Genomic DNA, 19,923 nt, shown 5'->3' with positions numbered 1-19,923 from the left:
TATATTATTTTCCGAAGTAAAATAGAATATCATAAAATTGAATTAAAACAAAAATTTTAAAAAGTTATCCATAATGTCTAATCTATGTTTTTCATATTCATTTACTTATTCATAACATTTGAAAGCTACAGATTTAAGATGAGGGGAAAATCAAATATATCAAAATCCATGTTTTATTTAGATTTGTGTGTTTAGCAGTGTTTTACTTGAAAAGTGTCAATGTCAATTTTACACTCAAATAGCTTTAGACATTTAAAAATTAAAATAAATTAACTGATAGCAAAAATGAGCCAGAGGATTTTGTAAACACAAAAAAAAACAGCACACTTTTATTTCTTAAAAGTATAATTATCATACAAAATATATGATATATAGCATATTTTTACAAACATCCCTAAAAATTTAAATATTAAGATTCGAACTAAGATTCACTAAATCACCATATTAAAATTGCAAAGTTTTGTCAATAAATAAAGAAAAGATAGTTTATAAAAGCACCAATCACAGGATTCAATAAATATGCTTAAAATAAGGGCCAATAAAATAAAAAAGAAATATAAAAATACATTTTGATTCAGCATGTATATATATATATATATGATATAGAATGGAAAAAAAATAACTTCACTAAAAAAAACCCGCAATCACAAAATTAATAAATTTAAACTTTTGAGAGAACATTATAAATATCATCAAAACTGGAACGCAGTGCCTCCACAAAAGCTGCTCCATCTCTGTGAGGTGAGTAGGTACTCACAAGGCAACCTGTTGAATTGTCAAGAAAGCCATATCCAATGCCAAAACCATCTTGTACCACTGGAGCAAATCCACCTCCACTAAATGCTGGTCCAAACAGTGTTGATGTAGAGAGAATAAAGTGATTAGCTTCAGCATAAACTGTATCTTGATACAAAGCAGGCATTTTCATTCCCTTGTTTTCAGCAAGGTAACGCAATGCAAATAAATGTCGATCAAATCCTTGACCTTAAAAAAAAAGAGGTAAAACAAGTTTACAATAAAACAGAAAAGAATAAAAATAATGAACTGCAATTCATAAACAAGTTCGAGAGGAAAAAATGTAAAATTTAGCACCAAATAAAATAATACTTTAACCACAATATTAAATATTATATATAATTACTTTTATGTCATTTAAATAATAAACAGAAATGAGTTAAACCATTTTTTGTTTCATTCAGATTTAAACGCTTTATAAAATTTCATTAACTGTAAAGTCAATATTTATCCAGAACACATTATAAATGTGACCATTACAGACTTTTCATGGCAGAAATGAAAAAGGATACAGTTAAATGAATACAAACTTTAATTCTTTACTCAAATGTTCTCCTAAACCTTACTAATATTATACTTCTGGTTAGTAGATTAGCTACCCTCCAACTTAAGTTTTAATTTTACTTAATAAACATATTTTGGTGTAGAAAGTAGATAATGAAGTCAAATTATATAGAATAATCTGTTAAAAGTCACAAAGCTCTTCCATTCTATAGTTGAGGGAGAAATATTAATTTCTAAACCAGTTTATTAATTACCCGGTCATAGAGATATATAGTTCAGGATACTATCTAATAGGTAAGATGAAGCACATTAATTTTTAGTGGCAGGAATAATTAACTATGATTAGAAAAAAAAAGAACAATACAGACAAAATCATTCATGATTAATGAATTAATGAGTGAATTACTGAGGTGATGGTCAAATTTCAATCACATAAAAAAAGTGAATAAAATAATTCAATTCCATGCAAACAATCAAAATTCAATATAAATTCTTTTTCTAAAAACATCACAACTTTCAATATATTCTTTACAATAAAGGTATAAAGTACCTTCTTAGATTAATACCAATTCCATTTTCCTGTGTAAAAAATAAAAATTATATTACTTGCAGAATTGCTTCCTATACGACCATGGCAATTTATACATTGCCAGTAACATATATAATAGTAATAATAATGAATGTGTGTGCATTTGCGTTGGCACTCTAGACGCCAGACCATGATTTGATTAAGAAGTACCAAATTTGGCATATATGCTTGGAGGATAGAATGTGCACCTCTGAGGAATTTTTTTAAAATTAAAATTTTGAATTATTAAACATTAAGCAAAATTTTGGCAGTGTTTTGTAATTATTTCCAAATATACTAAGAAAAACAAAATGATTTTTATATAATCTTAAAATTCAAAAAATTATCCTTTCAGTGACACCATATTTTGCATAATAATTTTTTGCTTCAATTTTTTAAAATAATATTTTTTAAGGATATTTTGCAATACATTTCAGTTTTGCAAAGAAACTTAAATAATTTTTATTGTTGATAGAAATATTTCATATTGGACTTTCCTTCCATTGTTGATGTAAAAGAAATGAAATTAAGGCTTTTTTAATAATGAATATATTTCTAGTTAGGGTATATGTTTAATATATTTTTTTAAGTTTATAGTACTTAACACATAAAGCATAACTTCACAAATAAGATACAATGAAAAAATTTTAAAGTATGTCAATTTTTAAACATTCTTACTACTCCATAATATAATATAATATTCTATATAAAAATATATTATCATTGCAATATTATAATATATAATATATTGCCATATAATATGTATAGCAATATATTATATTGCAAGAAAACTGCTTTCATATTTTAGTAAAATGAATTTTTTGTTAAACCAGAGAAATATTTATTGAATTTAAAAATTTATTACTCAAACACGATAAAAATTTTGAAAAACACATAAAACTTCAATGCTACATGATTTTACTTTCTGTTTTAATATTTTAAACAAAAATGTTTAGTTTCATTAAGAAAATCTGTTTTAGTTGAAATTTAACTATTTCCATTTTTTAAATTAAAGTTCAAATTTTCGAAGAGAAAATAGTACGTGCAACATGTTTTTTATAATTCGAAATTCAAAAATACTTTACAAAAGAAATTACATAAAATATTTAATTATAAATTTTAACAACCATTATTTTCCATGAATCAGCTGCCCAGCCAAGGCGTTTAGTTTATAAATACAGATTGGTTTCAGCATAAAAAGCTACAAAAATATTTTAAGAAAATAATATTTAATTTACATTTAAAAATGATTTATAAGCAACTTATGAAATCTACATTATTGGCATCTATAAAACAGATTATTTTACATATTACCCATGGCTGCTTCTTTTGTAAGCTGATTGTGAACTCTGGTACACTCCTTCAACAAATTCTTCAAATCAGAATTAGAAGGTCGACTGCTTTTATGAAATTCTTCAATGCAACGTTTAGTAGCTGAAGTCAGTGGTCTTACTGTTTCAGTTCTTCCATGTTTAAATGCAGATGTACTGCAAGATTCATATGTAGCAACAAACTTGCTGTGGAGTTTATAAAAAGCCATCTAAAAAATGGATAAATAATAAAGCAAATAAATATTTTAGAGTAAGTTGCTTTAGACTATAGTAAATAAACTTTATATATTTTTTACTGATGCAGATGGGTGCAATTTATCGAACTACAAATTTGCATTTTGAAACATAATTACCTTTGAAAATTATTACAGAAAAATTCCCACGTGACATTTATTTAAAATAAATAATTGTCTTAGAAGTAGTTTGTTGAGTTACAGGCTGAAGGGGATAAAATTTTGTACTATGGCATATGGATAGGAACAAATTTTCAAGAAAAGGCTGAATTTGAATCTTATTATTAACAAAGGTTGGTTTTCAATGGTATAATTATATCCAAATATTTTTCTGCTGATTAATTCTATAATAATTTACAAGCCTATTAAAATCAGAATAAAATACCACAAATGCTTCAATAAAAAAAAAAGAAAAAATATTTGGTTTAATACTAATGATGAATTAAATCATTTGTCTTGTAAAATTACATTACCCCAAAATTTCTGTAATGATAAGAAAATAAATTTGAATTTTTATAAAAAATTCAAATTCATACTATTTTATGCAATTTTTTGCTAAGATTTCCATCACATGTGGCAAATAGAATATTTTAAGAATACTTCATTGAAAGTAAATCACTATTTGAAAAATAAATATATCAAATTTCAAAAGAGATAAAAACTGCTTTTTCTATTATTTTTTAAACCAATTTTACCAAGAAAATTTTTTAAATCAATAAATTTAACTGATTATATACTTTATAGCATGTCGACTTTTCATATGTAAATTAAATAAAATAAAACGCACACATTTTTTTCATAAATATTAAGAAATAATACATAAATTGAAAGACCTTCAAATCAAACAAATAGACATTTCAGTTTCTTAGATATCACTGCTCATTTTCTAATTCTAAACCCCCTTTATCCACAGCAGAATGTGACATTATGTAAACTGCCAAATCTGCATATGTGCCAGTGCTAAACTTTTACATCACATGTATTGTATATAATTGAATATCCTTCCGATGGTGCTCCTAACCTTCTTTCATGTTCTTAGTTAATCTTTTACTGTAATGTCTTCATGTGTGAGTGTTGCTGTATAAATAAATGCTTTTGATGTTTTGCAATATTCGCTGCATAAATTTCCAACACAGTCTATTTAATTATGCTTTAGCATTTTTCAAAAATTGTCATAAGAATATTGCCACACCACAGTTTTCAATCAAAAAATTTTCTAGTTGCAAATATTATAAATATTTAGAACAATCATGGAAGATTTGTCAGAATTATTTCTTAAGAGATATTTATGCCATTCGGTTTATTACATAATAATTTCTGTTTAATTACATAATAATGGTACCTGGAATCCTAGCTGTGCAACAGAATCCGGACTAAGTTTAAATCCTTTGATGCATTCACGGTGAAGCTGATTATGCTGAAGAATATCCAAGCGCAGTTTGTCTGTTGAGCTCTTTACATTTTCTTCACCTTTCTTAATGATTGTTTTCATAGAGTCATCCAGAAAAAAATCTATAAATACAAAAGAACCATAAAACATCATTTTCTGCATGTTAAAACTTTTTTTATTTAATCTAGATAAACAACAAAATCTCTTGTTCTTCAAAGATTATGCTTTATTCTTTATAATAAAATTATTATTATTTCACTTATAATATTATTCTGGATTTAAAACAAAAATTACAATTTGTCAGCTGTAACTATCATTCATTCAATCCACTTTTTGTTATTTTAATTGTTAATTTAAACAATGAAATACCTACTTAATTACCGTTAACTACAATAAAATATCTGCATGAATACAACACAGAAAAAAATACATATTCAATAATTTGGGGCAAAATATAGAGTTAAAATAAGTTCTTTCTCAAGCTATTTTTATTCAGAAATCATCAGTATGATTTATATTTTTAGAAAACACAAAACAAACAAAAAAATTTGACTAATGAGAATAAATAATCAGATTACTTCACACAATAAATTGATATTGTTAAAACAGCATAATTGCACATTACATCATTTAATTTCAGAATCACAACAACACATTTACTATAGGTAATTGAGTTCTTCTATTATTAATTTCTCTTGTCTGTTTCATTAATAATTCTTATTTGTCCTTTTCAATCCCGTCTGAAGTATATATATATGGATGATTTTCATTTTATCATTACTATACTTTTGTATTTCATGTATTAGACATATTAAATGAAAACTTCTAATACCATCCGTCAGATTCTGGAATTTTCATTGCTATTTTCTTTCACAAAGATGCAGAAGCTGCACCAGAAATTTTCTGACAGGAAGGTAAGATATCTCTCATGGGGAAGGTGGAAACAAAATTCCTCTCTTTAGCTCCAAGGCAATATTTAATATCATATTTAAATCAAAATAGTTAAGCATTTAATAGCTAATAATATTATAATAAATATAATTATTTCAATAATTAACTATTAATATAGTGTTGGAGAATAAGAATTGTATAAGTGGGTAAAGAGAAATCCCAGAAAATGAAGGATCCAAAAGATAATTTCAAGTAAAATATATTACTCTAATATTGAAAAAAAAAAAAAAAAAAAAAAAAAAAGGGCTTCATTTAAATTTTATAGTAAAATAAAATAACTGTTGAAACATGTGAAGATAATTGTTAACTTTTTAGTAAATTTGATTATTGAAAGATGTTATGCCCATTGATATTGATTAAATTAATGTTCTCTGAGGTGATATCAATCAATTCAAATGCTAAAGAATTTTAAAAATCAAATTTAGATTGTTCACCAAAAAATAAGTTATAATTATAGCTGATATTTTTGTGAAATGAATAAAAACTTATTTTTATTTTTCAATCCCACAAATTAAATCAATAATAAATACTTTTCAAAATAGGAATTATAATGAAGAACATGGAATATTCATATGGTGTAAAATTCAAGCAAATCTTTTAAATCATTTTAATTGTTTAAAAAAGTGTTTCAATAAATTTGACATATATGAAAAAGATATCAGTAAGGAAATGCTTAGTTTAAAAACATCACTTACAGTGTTAAATTAAAACTAAAAAACACCAAGATAGTTTTAATAATAATTTCAAAACAAAAGATAAGGAAAAATTTAATTAATATTAGCCTTTTATTACCATATTTTTAGACGAAGCAAAAGTGATAACATATAATTTGAATATTTCAATACATTTTCCTAAAAATGAATTTGATTATATTACAAAACAGCCAAAAATGAATTTATAGAAAATGTGGTAAAAGAATTTAGATATTTTTAACACTGTAACAGATGCTGTTATTGCAGACAGAAGATAGATTTAAAAGTAAATGAAATATTATTTCCAATTTCAAATTAATAACTGATATAAAAACTTTAGAAAAATAGGCATTAGAAAAATGTTCCTTAAACTTTGTAAAGTTTTACAACAATGATGTAAATGAAAATCTCCTTCAAGAAACTGATTTGATAAGGGATTTGATTTTGAATAAAAAGGATATAAATAATGCACAAGACTTAATACAATACATATGAAATAATAATTATAATGAATTATTTCTAAAAATATCAAAACTTTTCTTTACATTGCCAGTTACTATAGCAAGTGCTGAGCTCTCATCCAGAAAATTATAATTAACACAGAATTGTCTTCAAGCATGTGCACATAATTCTTAAATGCTCTAATTTTTCTAAAGTAATTTAAAGCAAAAAAAAAAAAACCTGCTTTAAATAAGTATCCATTTGTAATGTTCATAATTTTTTTTTTTTTTTTTTTTTCTTTACAAAAAATTGAAGGCCCCAAATGGTTTCTTGCACCGACGTCCCTTTATAAAAAAGGCTGGCTCTGCATTAAATATATATATATATATATATATATATATATATATATACCATTACACATTATTTTTTTGAATCAATAAGCAAATATTTTCTAAGATATTACAAAAATTGTGAGATATAATTATATAGTTCACTAGCAACCTTTGGTGACCAGCTGGTTTCCCAATCATCAATATATCTAATATAATTTCTAAAAAACCTTAAGTCCAGCCACAAACACTGTACCACTTTTGAAAAATGTTAATTTTTTTTTTTTTTTTCTAAATGGATGAAAGGGAAGGCAGTTGACCCTTATTGGTATATCCAGAAATAATGTGTTTTCATAAGAAAACCAAAATTGTTGATACCAGTTCAATGATCTTGGCTGACCTATTGTCTCACAAAATTTATCCACATAGAATGTATTACAAAGATTTTTTTTCCCCCAAAAATGAAGGGCAGGTGACCCTTGATGATATATTCAAGGATCATGAGTTTTGACATGAAACCAGAATTATTGCATTTGAGTCTGTAGTTGGGTCTGGGCTATTTCTTCATAGATTCCTCTATTATTTTAAATATATGCTTGAACATGTTTCATGTAGGGTAGGAAGCTATTGCATTAGTTGGATTTTAACCATATCTTATTTTAGGTTTAAGCTGAAAATCTAAATGAGAGAACATAGTAAATGCATAATGCAATGTATAAAAAAATAAAAGGTTTATATAATAGTACAAATTAATATTTAATAAGATTTGAAATTTAAAAATGCTTTGGATCTTGAATCTTGGTTTAAATACTTTGACTTTAGCTAGGGATCATTAAGACTACACATTGAATAAATGATTTTATTGAAATATTTTGTATGAAGGACCTAATTTTTTCACTCGATGGGAAGCATCCACATTTGCTGGTACAGTTTTTGGACCCACAAAGTGATTTTTGGTAGAATCTGAAAAAATTTCATTGAAATATCTTAGAACAGCAACTCCATCACCCCAGGCATGTTCAAAGTTGATGGCAGCCTTCCCATCTTTAGTTATTATTAGGGTAAAGCTCTTGTCAAACCACCTGGGAAAATAAATTGGAATACTAAGAATTAAAATATATATATATATTTATTTAAAAAATACATTTTTTTAAATAAGGAAATAAATTACAAAGTTTTAAGTACCAACTAAAAAAAAATATTCATCAAAATATTTTTTAAAAATTATTTCTAGGTTTTTTTTCTTTCAAACTAAAAACTTTCAAAGTAGTTTGGTCATATTTATGACTTTTTCTAAACAGAGAGCTTTTGTAATAATAGGTACTTACAAATCCATATAAAATATCTTCAGTCTCATTATACAAGTGTTATTTGATTTAATTAATCATTTAGAATAGTAAAATAATTGGGAATTAACTGACAGTAAGCAATAAAATAATATTATTTCAAGACAATACATACTTCTTCAATTATTATATTTATCATATAATTATTTTGTCATTTGGTTTATAGAAATAATCAAAGCATCTGCAAAATTTCTTAAATTATCAGTAAGAGACTCGAATTTCCTCAGAAGAATGGTTGTTCTACTGAAATGTTTTTGGGATCCAATGAAAATATAAGGAAGGGAAGGGGACTTACTGTAAATGGTCACATAATTTTGAATTTTTAGTATGTTGTTAACGTTGGATCTATATTCTAAAATCCAAGTTTTCACTCTTAATAAGCAATGGGTGTTGTCTGATACTGAAAGAAATAAAACTTTTTCTTTTACTTCTTTTCATGTTTTCAAAAATATTCCCACAATGATATATTTACAAAATAAATAAATAAATAAAAAATTTTAAAAATTACAAATTGAAATTGAAATAAAGTTGCATACAGTTGAATGCATTAAATTTTTTTTAAAAAAGCTGACAGAATTTATAGAATTGACAGAAACTACTAAGTGAAAAGTTGTGATGTAACATATATAGACATTTTTTATAAAGAGAAATATACTTAAAAACATTTCCAACCTGTTGTACACAGGTCCATGAAGCATATGATGTGCTGATTTTATCAAATCATCTCCAAGGGTTTCTTCGTCTAAAGCTAAAACAAATATTGCACTATCAATCACTTTCAGTTGCTCAGCATTTCCAAGTTTTTCTAGTCGAGTGCGAGCATCTGCCCATACGTCTCTATTCTCAGTCGTCAATACAGATACAGGGTGGGATGGAAGAGACTGAGAGTCAGATAGAATGTAATTAATGAGATCTTTGATATGAGAGGGAGGAATTATATTTCCTGAAAAGAGGAAAAAATTTTAATAATGTTTAGCTGGCAGTGTATATTAAATATATATAAGACATTAAAATCTAAATTAGTGAAAAAAAATCCCAAAAATTCAAAACATAAATGCAATGTATACACAAAGTAACAGAAATATGCCTGAAAATGTATTAACAACATTTTAAGTACACTGCTCTTAATATAGTATTGTGTGGTTGATTATGCAAATAAGGTATTGATGAAATGATGCAAGAGACAGTAGTTCAGAGAATTTAAATAATTTTGTTAATTAGTTTGACCTTTCAATATATTATTCTTAAAATCCTTACAAATAAAATGTCTAGAAAATGACTTTTTTCTCAAAAAAATTCACATTCTCCTTTAAACAACTGCATTTCTTACAAAAAAAAAAAAAAAAATGTCAGCACAGCAACAAGCTTATGATTAAAAGAATTCCATATTCTCTCACAATATTACTTTTACAATTAAGAATGATAGATTTGTTCTAACATAAAATTTGAAAATATTAACACATATTGTAAGTTCTACATTAGGGAAAGCAAAAAAGCTTAGAATTCAATATGCAATTATTACTGTAAAATACTGCACTTTTAAATATGAAAAACTACTTTAATATTAAAATTCTTTATAAAAATTTGTTGACACTTTTGAAAATACAAAATTTAAAAAAAAAAAATTATTTTAATTATTCAAACAAAACATTTTTTTTAATTCAAAAATATTTTGTACTTGCCTTTTGTTAATAAAAATTATCTTGCCCATTTCTACATAAATTCTGAAATGGTTTTAAGATTTTCAAATATATTAATTAAATTTTTAGAGGCTTTGGAAAAGAATTTAGGAAAATGTAATTTCTATGAAAACTCATTGCACTCCTATTACAGATACATACTAAATTGTACACAAAAATTTATATGAAATGAGTCTAGTCAAAAAAATAAAGTGAGGAAAATGCATCATATAATATGTATTTAGATAATATTTTCTAAAATCTGACAATAGGGTATTTTTTATTTGATTCTTTTTATTACAAAATGTTCATGGTAATCATTAATGTGCATGTGTAAATTCATAAAGTAATAAATAATATTAATTATTTTTCTTTATAATTTATTGTTCTAAATAATTTAGTTTTCCCCCTCTTAATCAGCATGTTTTATAAATGAAATTTAAAGATGATATAACTGTAAAGACAGAACTTAAAACTTAAATTATAAGACATTACATAATCCAAAATAAACTAAAGGGCTATACAATTCCTTTAGTAGTAAAAATAACTGTTCAAAAATTAAGTAAGATTATAGTGTTATTGAATTCTATGTTCGTCATCAAATAAAAAGAATTACAAATGAATTATGTGTGTGTTATCTTGAAAAGTGCTAACTCTGCCTTGCTGTGGAAACCAGAGTAAACTGAATGATCTACATTCTCATTCTAGGATTATGTAACATATAGTTGAGTCCTAATACCCATCACCAACCAAAATAAAATCCTTCCAGTAGGAGATAAGTCCTATCATAAATGCAGATAGCCAACCACACCTCATTTCTTTAGCAAAACAAGAAAAAAGAACCAACTAACACACCAATGGCTTCTTATTTCAATTTTTAGGGTGCCTCCATGAAGACATATATGATAAATTAAAACTTAAAATATTTTTCTTTTTATTTAATGAACAGTTTAAGTTTTTAAAAATATTTTAGAAATGAGTTTAGAAAATGCAAAGCATATTATTTAACATAATCAATCATATATATTTCAATAATTTGTAAACAACCCTAGAAACAATATGCTACTTTATCAAAAATTTAAATAAAATAACAACTGAAATTAGGGCAAAAAATTATTTAGATTGATTTCAACAACAATTTTATGAATTTTGAATCCGATATTAAAACTTGTATTTAAATGTGCATAGTTGTTGCAAGAAACCGAACCAACAGCAATCCAACATATATTGAATTACTGATAGTACAGTAATTACTTTTGGAAAAATATAGAATTAAATTTTTTAGCCTAATATTATAAGACAGCAGTTAAATTTCAAAGCATACATTTTAGAATTTGTTTACAATGCAGAAGATGTTCATCACTAAACTGTACATTCATTATTTATGAATATTAAAAACATAAAATCAGAATTTTTACCATCTCCATCCAGAACGTCAAAAGCATAAAAATGACCATTTCGTAGAACAACAATATGTTGTGCATCTGGATACACTTGTAGTTCGTCTTTCCCATGACGTGGAATACGTGTCGAATTAAACAGATTACCAAACTGGCTCATGTCAAGAGGAAAAGCTTTAAACAAGTAGGCTCCATACCATGCAAAAGGTCGGGGAATCAATCTAAAATTGTAAAGAACAAAGACTAAAAAATTTCAATACATAAATACTGTATGAAAATAATATAATCAATTTAAGCTGACAGTAATTTATCTCAAAAATCATTTCAAAGCAAATAGCTTCAGTAAACTAGATTTTGTTACATCATACCCAATAAATTTATCAACACCAAACTATTCTATATCTACTCTGGCCTCACTGAACTACTCTTGCATAAAACATTTTATATGCAGTAAAATTTTCTTGGAAAGATTTTAAATAGTGTTATTTACATGAGACTGAGTATTATAATAGTAAATTGTAATAAATAATGATGATTTTCATTAAATTTATAAGGTTGATAATGAAAATGATTAATTAATTAAATCATCCAATACTTATTTTTAAACAATAAGAAAATATTTTGATCAAGTGCAATGTTTTGAAACTTATTGCAGACAAAGCTTCATTAAAGAAATTCAACACTGAAATGGAAATAATTATTTGTAGCTTAAATTATGATGCTTTTCCAACTAAATATATTAATAAATTTTACAATTGGAAGTGAAAAATTCATACTTCAATTTTAGAAATTGTTATATAATTTTACATAGTGATATTTCTTTTTTGCAATCTAATTGAGAATATTTAATAATTATGTTACATATAAAGGATCATTAATTAAGCTTTTCTGGTGGCAAAATAAACTTATCAAATTCTGATATAAACAAAGGTAAAAATCTTAATATATACATATAAATACTCCATTAGAAAAGAGTGATGTTGTTGAAAATCATTCAGTGTTATTTTACAAGAGAAAACAAAGATTTTCTCTTAAAAGAAATGCCTGCATCATTCATATAGAGGCAATGCATATTACCTTTAGTGTAAGCAGCATTATGTGTGTATGACACATATAGCAGAGATGAAATATTATGCTCAGTGCATTTTAAGATTAATATTTAATAGCAAAAGATATTAGCATTAATATCTAAATTGTTTTTGAACCATTTCTTTTAAACAAAAAGTAAAAGAAATAAAATAGTTCACATCACACTACCTCATTGTTTTTCTAAAGAAAGCAGTATCACTTTTCTCAGGATTCAAGTGAAAAACTTCAGGCTCTAAAATATTTTCTCTCAGAGATTTCAAAAAACGTAGCGATGATACAATCATATTTGTGGATCTAAGCAACTGGAAAAAAATGGAGACAGATGTAACTAATTATAAAACTTTTAGGATTAAGCTTCATAATTTTTTTAATATTAAATTATTATACAGCTGGGAAAATAATTATCAAATTTGAGATGTTTATGTGTATCTCATCTTACGTTATTAAGATTCAAATTAATTACTTTATTTGAGCACAAATTTTAAAACAGCTAAAATGATTCGTCTAAAAATAAAACCAAAAAATAATTAGATCTATTAGTATAATTTTTTTTAATTTATTCAGATTTCTGTAACAAAAGAGAGAAATATTATTCAAAATTTCAATAAAGTTAATGAAATTCATTCATTTTTATTAAAGTTAATATTTGAATAATTGTAAAGATAGTGATTACAGAAGAAATCCTAATTTCATTTGCAATGACTATATTAAACACATACAGCATATATGCATTATCCTTTAGCATTCTTTAGAGATAGTATAATCAAATGAATTCAAATATGATGTATAAGGTTTACAACTGCATTCTGCAAACATGATAGAAATATAACTACAATTTATTTTCAACACCTAAGGGCATCTTAAATGTCTACAAATGCTCAAAAAAAATTTCGGCACATTTAATTTGATATAGCTGAAATTCGATTCATTCTTTTCAAATGCGATTTTCTTCTTTGTTAATAAGGAAAATGAAACATATTTTAAATACTATTTTGTGTAGCAAATAATTTCTTTTTATAAATTTTAATAGAGAATAAATTTTATTTTAGAAACTAAAACTACATGATCATATTTTATTTCATAAGTATATTTATTTACAAAGCAATATACTATACTTATATAAAACTCACTTGATTATTATACTTGGGTTTAGGATCATCTTTAAACGCTAAGAAAGGGTTGAAATTCAAAACAAGTGGAACCCTGGATTTCAAATACATGTCAAACCATGGTTCTTCAGAAAGCATGCAAAAGAGGAATGAGGGAAATTAAAAAAATTTTCAAAATTGTTCCAATAAACAGAAGAAAAAAAGTATTATAAAGGAAAATTTAAACAAAATTATAACCAATTCTGAAGAATCTTTTGTTTTTTAATAAAATTTTCAAATTAAATAAACATACAAATATAATAACAAATGACTTTAAAAAAATAACACAAATAATTCAATAAAATGCAAAATAATCTTTTACAGAATTATGTTTTACAGATTTATGAAATTTTTAATTATCTCAGTTTTTAAAAAAACACCCAAAAAACCAAAATATATACAAAAATTCATTAAAAAATTCTTACCAGATATATAACTAGTATGTTTATTTCTTGCATTAGAAGCTTTAAGTTCTTTTTGGAGTTCTGTAAAAATACAATTAAAAAATAACATTGTTTGGAACTTTTAAAATACATAATTTTATCATCTTAAAATCACATATACAAAGAATTTTGATCTTTGAAAAAATTATCATAAAAAATTGTTGGGTACATTTAAAAATCTCTAAAGTAATTTTTATTGAAATAATTACAATTAAAAAATTAAATTTTAGTTATTATCATATTACAACAACATGAACATTGAGCTTATTATCGCGGGATTTGCTTTACATAAAATATTAAAACTACTCATGAATATTATCAAATAAATTAATCAACCAAATTAACAATAAAACAATCATCATTGATAAATATAAAGTAGAAGAAGAGAATTATTTAAGCATTATTAAAAGTTAAATACAGCACCCTCTCAATTATTTCAATTTATTGAAAAATTTGAAACACCATTATGTTATATGCAGGTTATGTTATATGCCAAAAGATGAAACAAGAATTATTTCCCTAACAATTGCAATTAGAGATATATTTCAAGTTGCAAAGTTTCATCAGCTTAAGTACTCAAATGTATGAAAATATTTTGGTTTCTGCAAAGACTAATAATAAAAAATCTATAAAATTTAATATAAAATTTCTATAGAGAAAAAAAAAAGCAAAGAGTAAAATATTTTTCATACACTCATCCATAAGCATAAGTTTCATTTTTCTATCTACAAAGTTTGTTCAAACATTAAAATAAAAATTTATTGATTTGGATCATTTTTCCATAACTCAAACTAGAGTTCAAGCAAGTCTTCAGATATAATAACACATCACAAAAGGTATTAAAAAAACAGAATCATAATGTATTTGAATAATAAGATATTCATTTACTTTAATTTAATTTTGAAAAATGGTTAAATAATACATTTATATAAGTGCTTAAAAAACATATTCAAAATGAACACTTTTAACACCTGTACTAAATTGCATTTTCTATCAACTGTCATACACATAGTCTAACTCATCACTTGTAACATCAAAACAGGTTTCTTTAATTTGTCTATAAAGATCTGCAATTTCTAAAGAAGTTAAATTATATACAGAAGAGCATAAATAACAGTCAGTAGTATAAGAGGAATTTCAACATTTTCTAGTAAACTCATTTACTTATCAAGGAATTCAGCACATAACTATTTTTTATAGCTGACATGTGCTGAGGAAAAGCATAATTTAAAGAGCATTATCTATAAAAGGACAGTCAAAGGCCAAAGACATAATTCCATTCAAAACTAACTGAATATACTGATCACCATTCAGCAATTACTATATAAGAAATGACCAAACAAGGAATTTCTAAAAATCCCAGAACACACATGTTTAGAAAAATGTTACTAATAATTGACTTTTTGTATGGAAAATGTTTTTTTATTTATTTGTTTAAAAACTGATCATTTTAATGATTGATAGATTTTGATTACTCGTTCTTGACATTATTAAAATAACATTTGTTTGTCTAAATTACATTTTCGATTAAAGAAAGATTTGAATCCATTTGAAGTGGGGGTTCAGTTACAAAACTTTAGACACTGATTATGATTTCATTGTAGATGGCCATGGAATTCAAGAATGTTATATGGATACCACTTATTACATTAATTATTTTCTGCACTGTCTTTTTAGGAATGTTGCATTCTGAACAAGACTGTTCAAACACTAACATGAGAGAAATTTAAAAAATAAATAACCAAAAAGTTCAGCTTCTATATTACTGGTATAATGACTTATCCTCCAAGGGAAAGGAAAATTTTGTAATTAGCAATTTTTTGTACTGTTCAGTAAATACATTTTTAAGAAGAATATTGGAAATTCACAATGTGACATTTATATTTTTCTGCAACTAGATCATCATGATTAAATACAGTTTGAATCATCAACATTTCAAAGTATTCTTTATTTTTGAAATGTATCAGTCTTTTGGAAATCTTAATATCATACACATATTTACAACTAAAGAATAATAATGACAAAGACAATATGATTGGACGATTTCGTAATGAGCCAGTAAATGAGTTGTATATATGCAACAACAAATAAGACTCAACAAAGATGGAATGGAAAGTATATATATATATATATATATATATATATATATATATATATATATACTAACTTATATTTAATTATCTAGAAAATTTTATTGAAAAACCTGGAGAAGATACGAGCTAAAGCATTCCTAGATGGTGACCAACATAAGATTTAGCATTATTGCTACAAAATTGATGACAGAATAATACCATGTCTAATAGAATAATAATTTCTAATTAAATTATTTTTAAAAAAATTTTAGCAGAAAAAAAAAGTTATAGGATTTAGAAATGACCAGACTATAAAAAATTGCCTTATTGTTTCTGGTGTTTAAAAGTAAAGCAAAATATGCACAAATTAATAAAATTTTTATACTTTAAATTTAAAAAAAATTATAGAAAAACATGCATTTAAATATTTTATGAAGAAATGGTTTGACAATTTCTGGTTTTAAAAAATAACAGAAATAAATTAATGAAAAAAGGCTAACTTTGTAGTTAAATGAAAAATAAGGATAAAAAAAATGTGAATTGCAATTTTTTTTAAAGTTTAAGACAATATATTACACTATCTCTTCATTGATCATCAAGTAAAAGATCTTATTTAGAGAATTGCTTTAAAATATTAATCCAAAAGAAATCCCTTTTTTTTTTTTTAACGTTAACAGTTGTAACCATATAACGGAAAGATTTCATAAAACAATGATATTGTAATAAATTTCTTTGTAATAAAAAACACTGCCAAGATTAAATTCTAAAAATTTATTAAAACTAAAGAAAAAAGACGTATTCAAAAAAAATATCCGTCATTGGATTTTTTTTTTTTTTTTTTACTTTTAAGGTGTGAAAATATTTTTAGTGAGGTAATATGTTAGGATGTTACTGTGGAAACATGTTAAATTTATTCATTTTTTTAAAAATTAAACTTATAATTAAAATTTTATTTAATCCATTCTTAAAAGGCTTCCAATACACAAGAAACAACTTCTAGCCAAATTTTATGTTGCTAACTTCATTGGTTTAGGTTGTTTGCCAGTCAGGACAAACAATTATATCTACAACTATCTATAATTAATAAAATATAACAATTATTATTATTTGCCAGCCAAATAATAATTTCTTAAAGGGTGTAGACATTTAAAAAAGAAATTATGATCACGCTCACGGTTTTCAGTTAAAATTTTATTACACAATTTTCAGCATAATTTTTTACACAACTGCACCATTATGAATTAGAATGCAATCAACATAATACTTAAAGTAGTTCATTCGAAAGATTGCTCCAAAACAAGAATGATGATCAAATATGCAATGTATTAAAGAGGCTTCAACGTAATAAGAACAAAAGCAGTTAGGAGAAATTTTTTGCTAATTAGAGCCAATTCTCCTTCAACAATTTATAAAAGATAAAACAAAAATTTAAAAAGTATCATTAAAATAAATTCTTCACTAAATTTAAATATTTAAAAAAATTATTTGTATTTTTTTTTTTTTTACGTCACAACAAATTTGGAGCAATCTGTACTTCCCTTGCCCCTTCAGAGTAACCATTCCAGTATTTCAATATATAGTCATTATTGAAGAAAAAGATCATTAAGCATTATCTTAATATTTGTTAACATCTCTAGATTTATCACAAGCCATATTTATTCTCCAAATTGTTCCTCCTTCATCAGTTTTCTTTATTGATACATCTGGTAAATAAAGACCTGTGACTTCATGTAAGATTTATTATTTTCAATGTCAGAAGAAACAACAACAACAAATATATATATATATATATATATATATATATATATATATATATATATATATATATATATATATTGTTCCTTTTGAGAAAAATCAAGCACTTTTTAAGGAACTTTTTTTCAAAATAATCATTCCAGTATTTCAATATATAGTGTTGACCATTGCTGAAGGAAGTGGGTGTGAGGGGGAAAAATCATTAAATACTATTTTAAGATGTGTTTGTACTTCTTGAGAAAATTAATTTTTTAAGGACTTTTTTACTGAATTTTTTAAAGCTATGCAATTTTAAGGTGCTCAAGTATATTTGAAATATATTCAAAACTTCTAATTAATTGCTAATCACTGTCTGCCAAGAAATTCTAAATACAGAAAATGCATTCTTTCAAAACAAAACTAATAAAGAAACTTTTTAATAAAATAGATTAAACTAAAACTTATCAAGTTGCTGACAATATACCTGCATTACTAAATTTTTTAAAGTACTGAGTATCAAATCTAATTACTGCAATTTCTATTTTGAAATTGAGAAAATAAATAAAAAGCAATCTTATAGTTCTGACAGTTTAGATTAAAAATAAAATTAATTATACTTAGATACTTTAAAAGAGAGGAATTTGCATATTAAACACATGCCTTCAACCTATTTCAAAAAAATCTCCAAAGATCATATGTTCATAATAGGCCCTTTCAACATTAATATTTATCATAGGCATACAGTTAATATATAAGTACAAAAGAAATAATATAAAAAGAATCAGAAGTTCACATGCATTATTAAGCATAATACAATAGAAAAAAATTTCAAATTTTACCCTGTCCTTCTCCATGTTTAAACTCGTGAACTATCTGCTGGGTTTTCTGCAGACGATCACTACTAATAAAAGGTTGTAAAGCTGTTATATACCTCTCACAAGTTTTTTCTAATTCTGGAATAGGTAATCGTGGTAAACTGTTTTGGAAATGATTTGTAGGAACTATACTCCTCTGTAAAAACTGAAGATCCTTCCCATGAACTCTACAAATATGAGTTCACAAAATATAAATAAATATTTTACAATAACAATTTAAAAAATACAAATGCATAGCATGAAAACTTTCTTTCTATTTTTGTTAGAAGAGAAAAAAATGGAATGAAAAATTTATTTTGGTTTTTAAGTTTAAATAAAAAAACTTTAAAAATTTCATTACTTACGTGGTGCATCTACGAAATATAATTCCATTTTTCTGTAAAAAAAAGTAATAATGATATTTATAGATCTTTAATTTTTAAGTTCTAAATGAGTAGTAAACGATAAAAATAACTACAGCTTGTTACCATTATAAATTTTTTTAAGTAGTTGAAAATTTTATATATTTTGACATTGCAATTATTAATTAAAAACGAAAAAAAATTACATCCAAATCGAAATCGAAAGCATACTTGATTAAAAAATTAATATCAATAAAAATTCATTTAGGTAAAACTTTACACAAAGGAAAAAGAGGATAAGGAAAAAGTGATGTCGAAAAGAATTAAATTTAAACATACATTGGAAATGCGAATAAATTTTCCAGTTTTGTAATAAAGACTATATTCTGTTGGGAAGCTGATGAATTTCAGGGAGTTGAACATATTAATCTAAAGTAAAAGAAAATTGCTATGCTTAAATTTATAAAAAAACAAAACAATAAAATTCCAGTCTGCTATCAGTAAACAAACCAAAACATAATCTCCCTCTTCTTCAGCTGATTAGGTTGCCATCTTCCCTAAG

At 24.7% G+C, this 19,923-nt stretch overlaps 1 protein-coding gene across 1 annotated transcript; it reads right to left on the bottom strand.

Annotated features, from left to right (window-relative positions):
• Window positions 1–345: 345 nt before the first annotated feature.
• On the bottom strand, window positions 346–19,881 carry LOC129965578 (carnitine O-palmitoyltransferase 2, mitochondrial-like). The gene is made up of 12 exons (XM_056079595.1): window positions 19,701–19,881; window positions 19,365–19,396; window positions 18,985–19,187; window positions 14,322–14,381; window positions 13,879–13,982; window positions 12,917–13,050; window positions 11,678–11,880; window positions 9,253–9,523; window positions 8,120–8,316; window positions 4,774–4,943; window positions 3,182–3,407; window positions 346–984 (listed from the first exon to the last, which is right to left on the bottom strand). The coding sequence occupies exons 1-12, from the start codon at window positions 19,782–19,784 to the stop codon at window positions 662–664; spliced, it is 2,007 nt and encodes a 668-aa protein (XP_055935570.1). The 5' UTR covers window positions 19,785–19,881; the 3' UTR covers window positions 346–661.
• Window positions 19,882–19,923: the final 42 nt, after the last annotated feature.

The sequence above is a fragment of the Argiope bruennichi genome, chromosome 4, assembly GCF_947563725.1.
Source record: "Argiope bruennichi chromosome 4, qqArgBrue1.1, whole genome shotgun sequence".
Classification (NCBI taxonomy): domain Eukaryota; kingdom Metazoa; phylum Arthropoda; class Arachnida; order Araneae; family Araneidae; genus Argiope; species Argiope bruennichi.
This window is presented reverse-complemented; position numbering and strand designations above follow the sequence as displayed.

Bases quoted from the DNA above. Each gene is read 5' to 3' on its own strand.
- LOC129965578 (XM_056079595.1), bottom strand. From the start codon at position 19,784: ATGTTCAACTCCCTGAAATTCATCAGCTTCCCAACAGAATATAGTCTT. The intron at 19,397-19,700 runs GTATGTTTAAAT...TTTTTTTTACAG, and splicing joins AATTTATTCGCATTTCCAAT to AAAAATGGAATTATATTTCG. The intron at 4,944-8,119 runs GTCCTTCATACA...TTGTATTTATAG, and splicing joins CCATCGAGTGAAAAAATTAG to ATTTTTTTCTGGATGACTCT.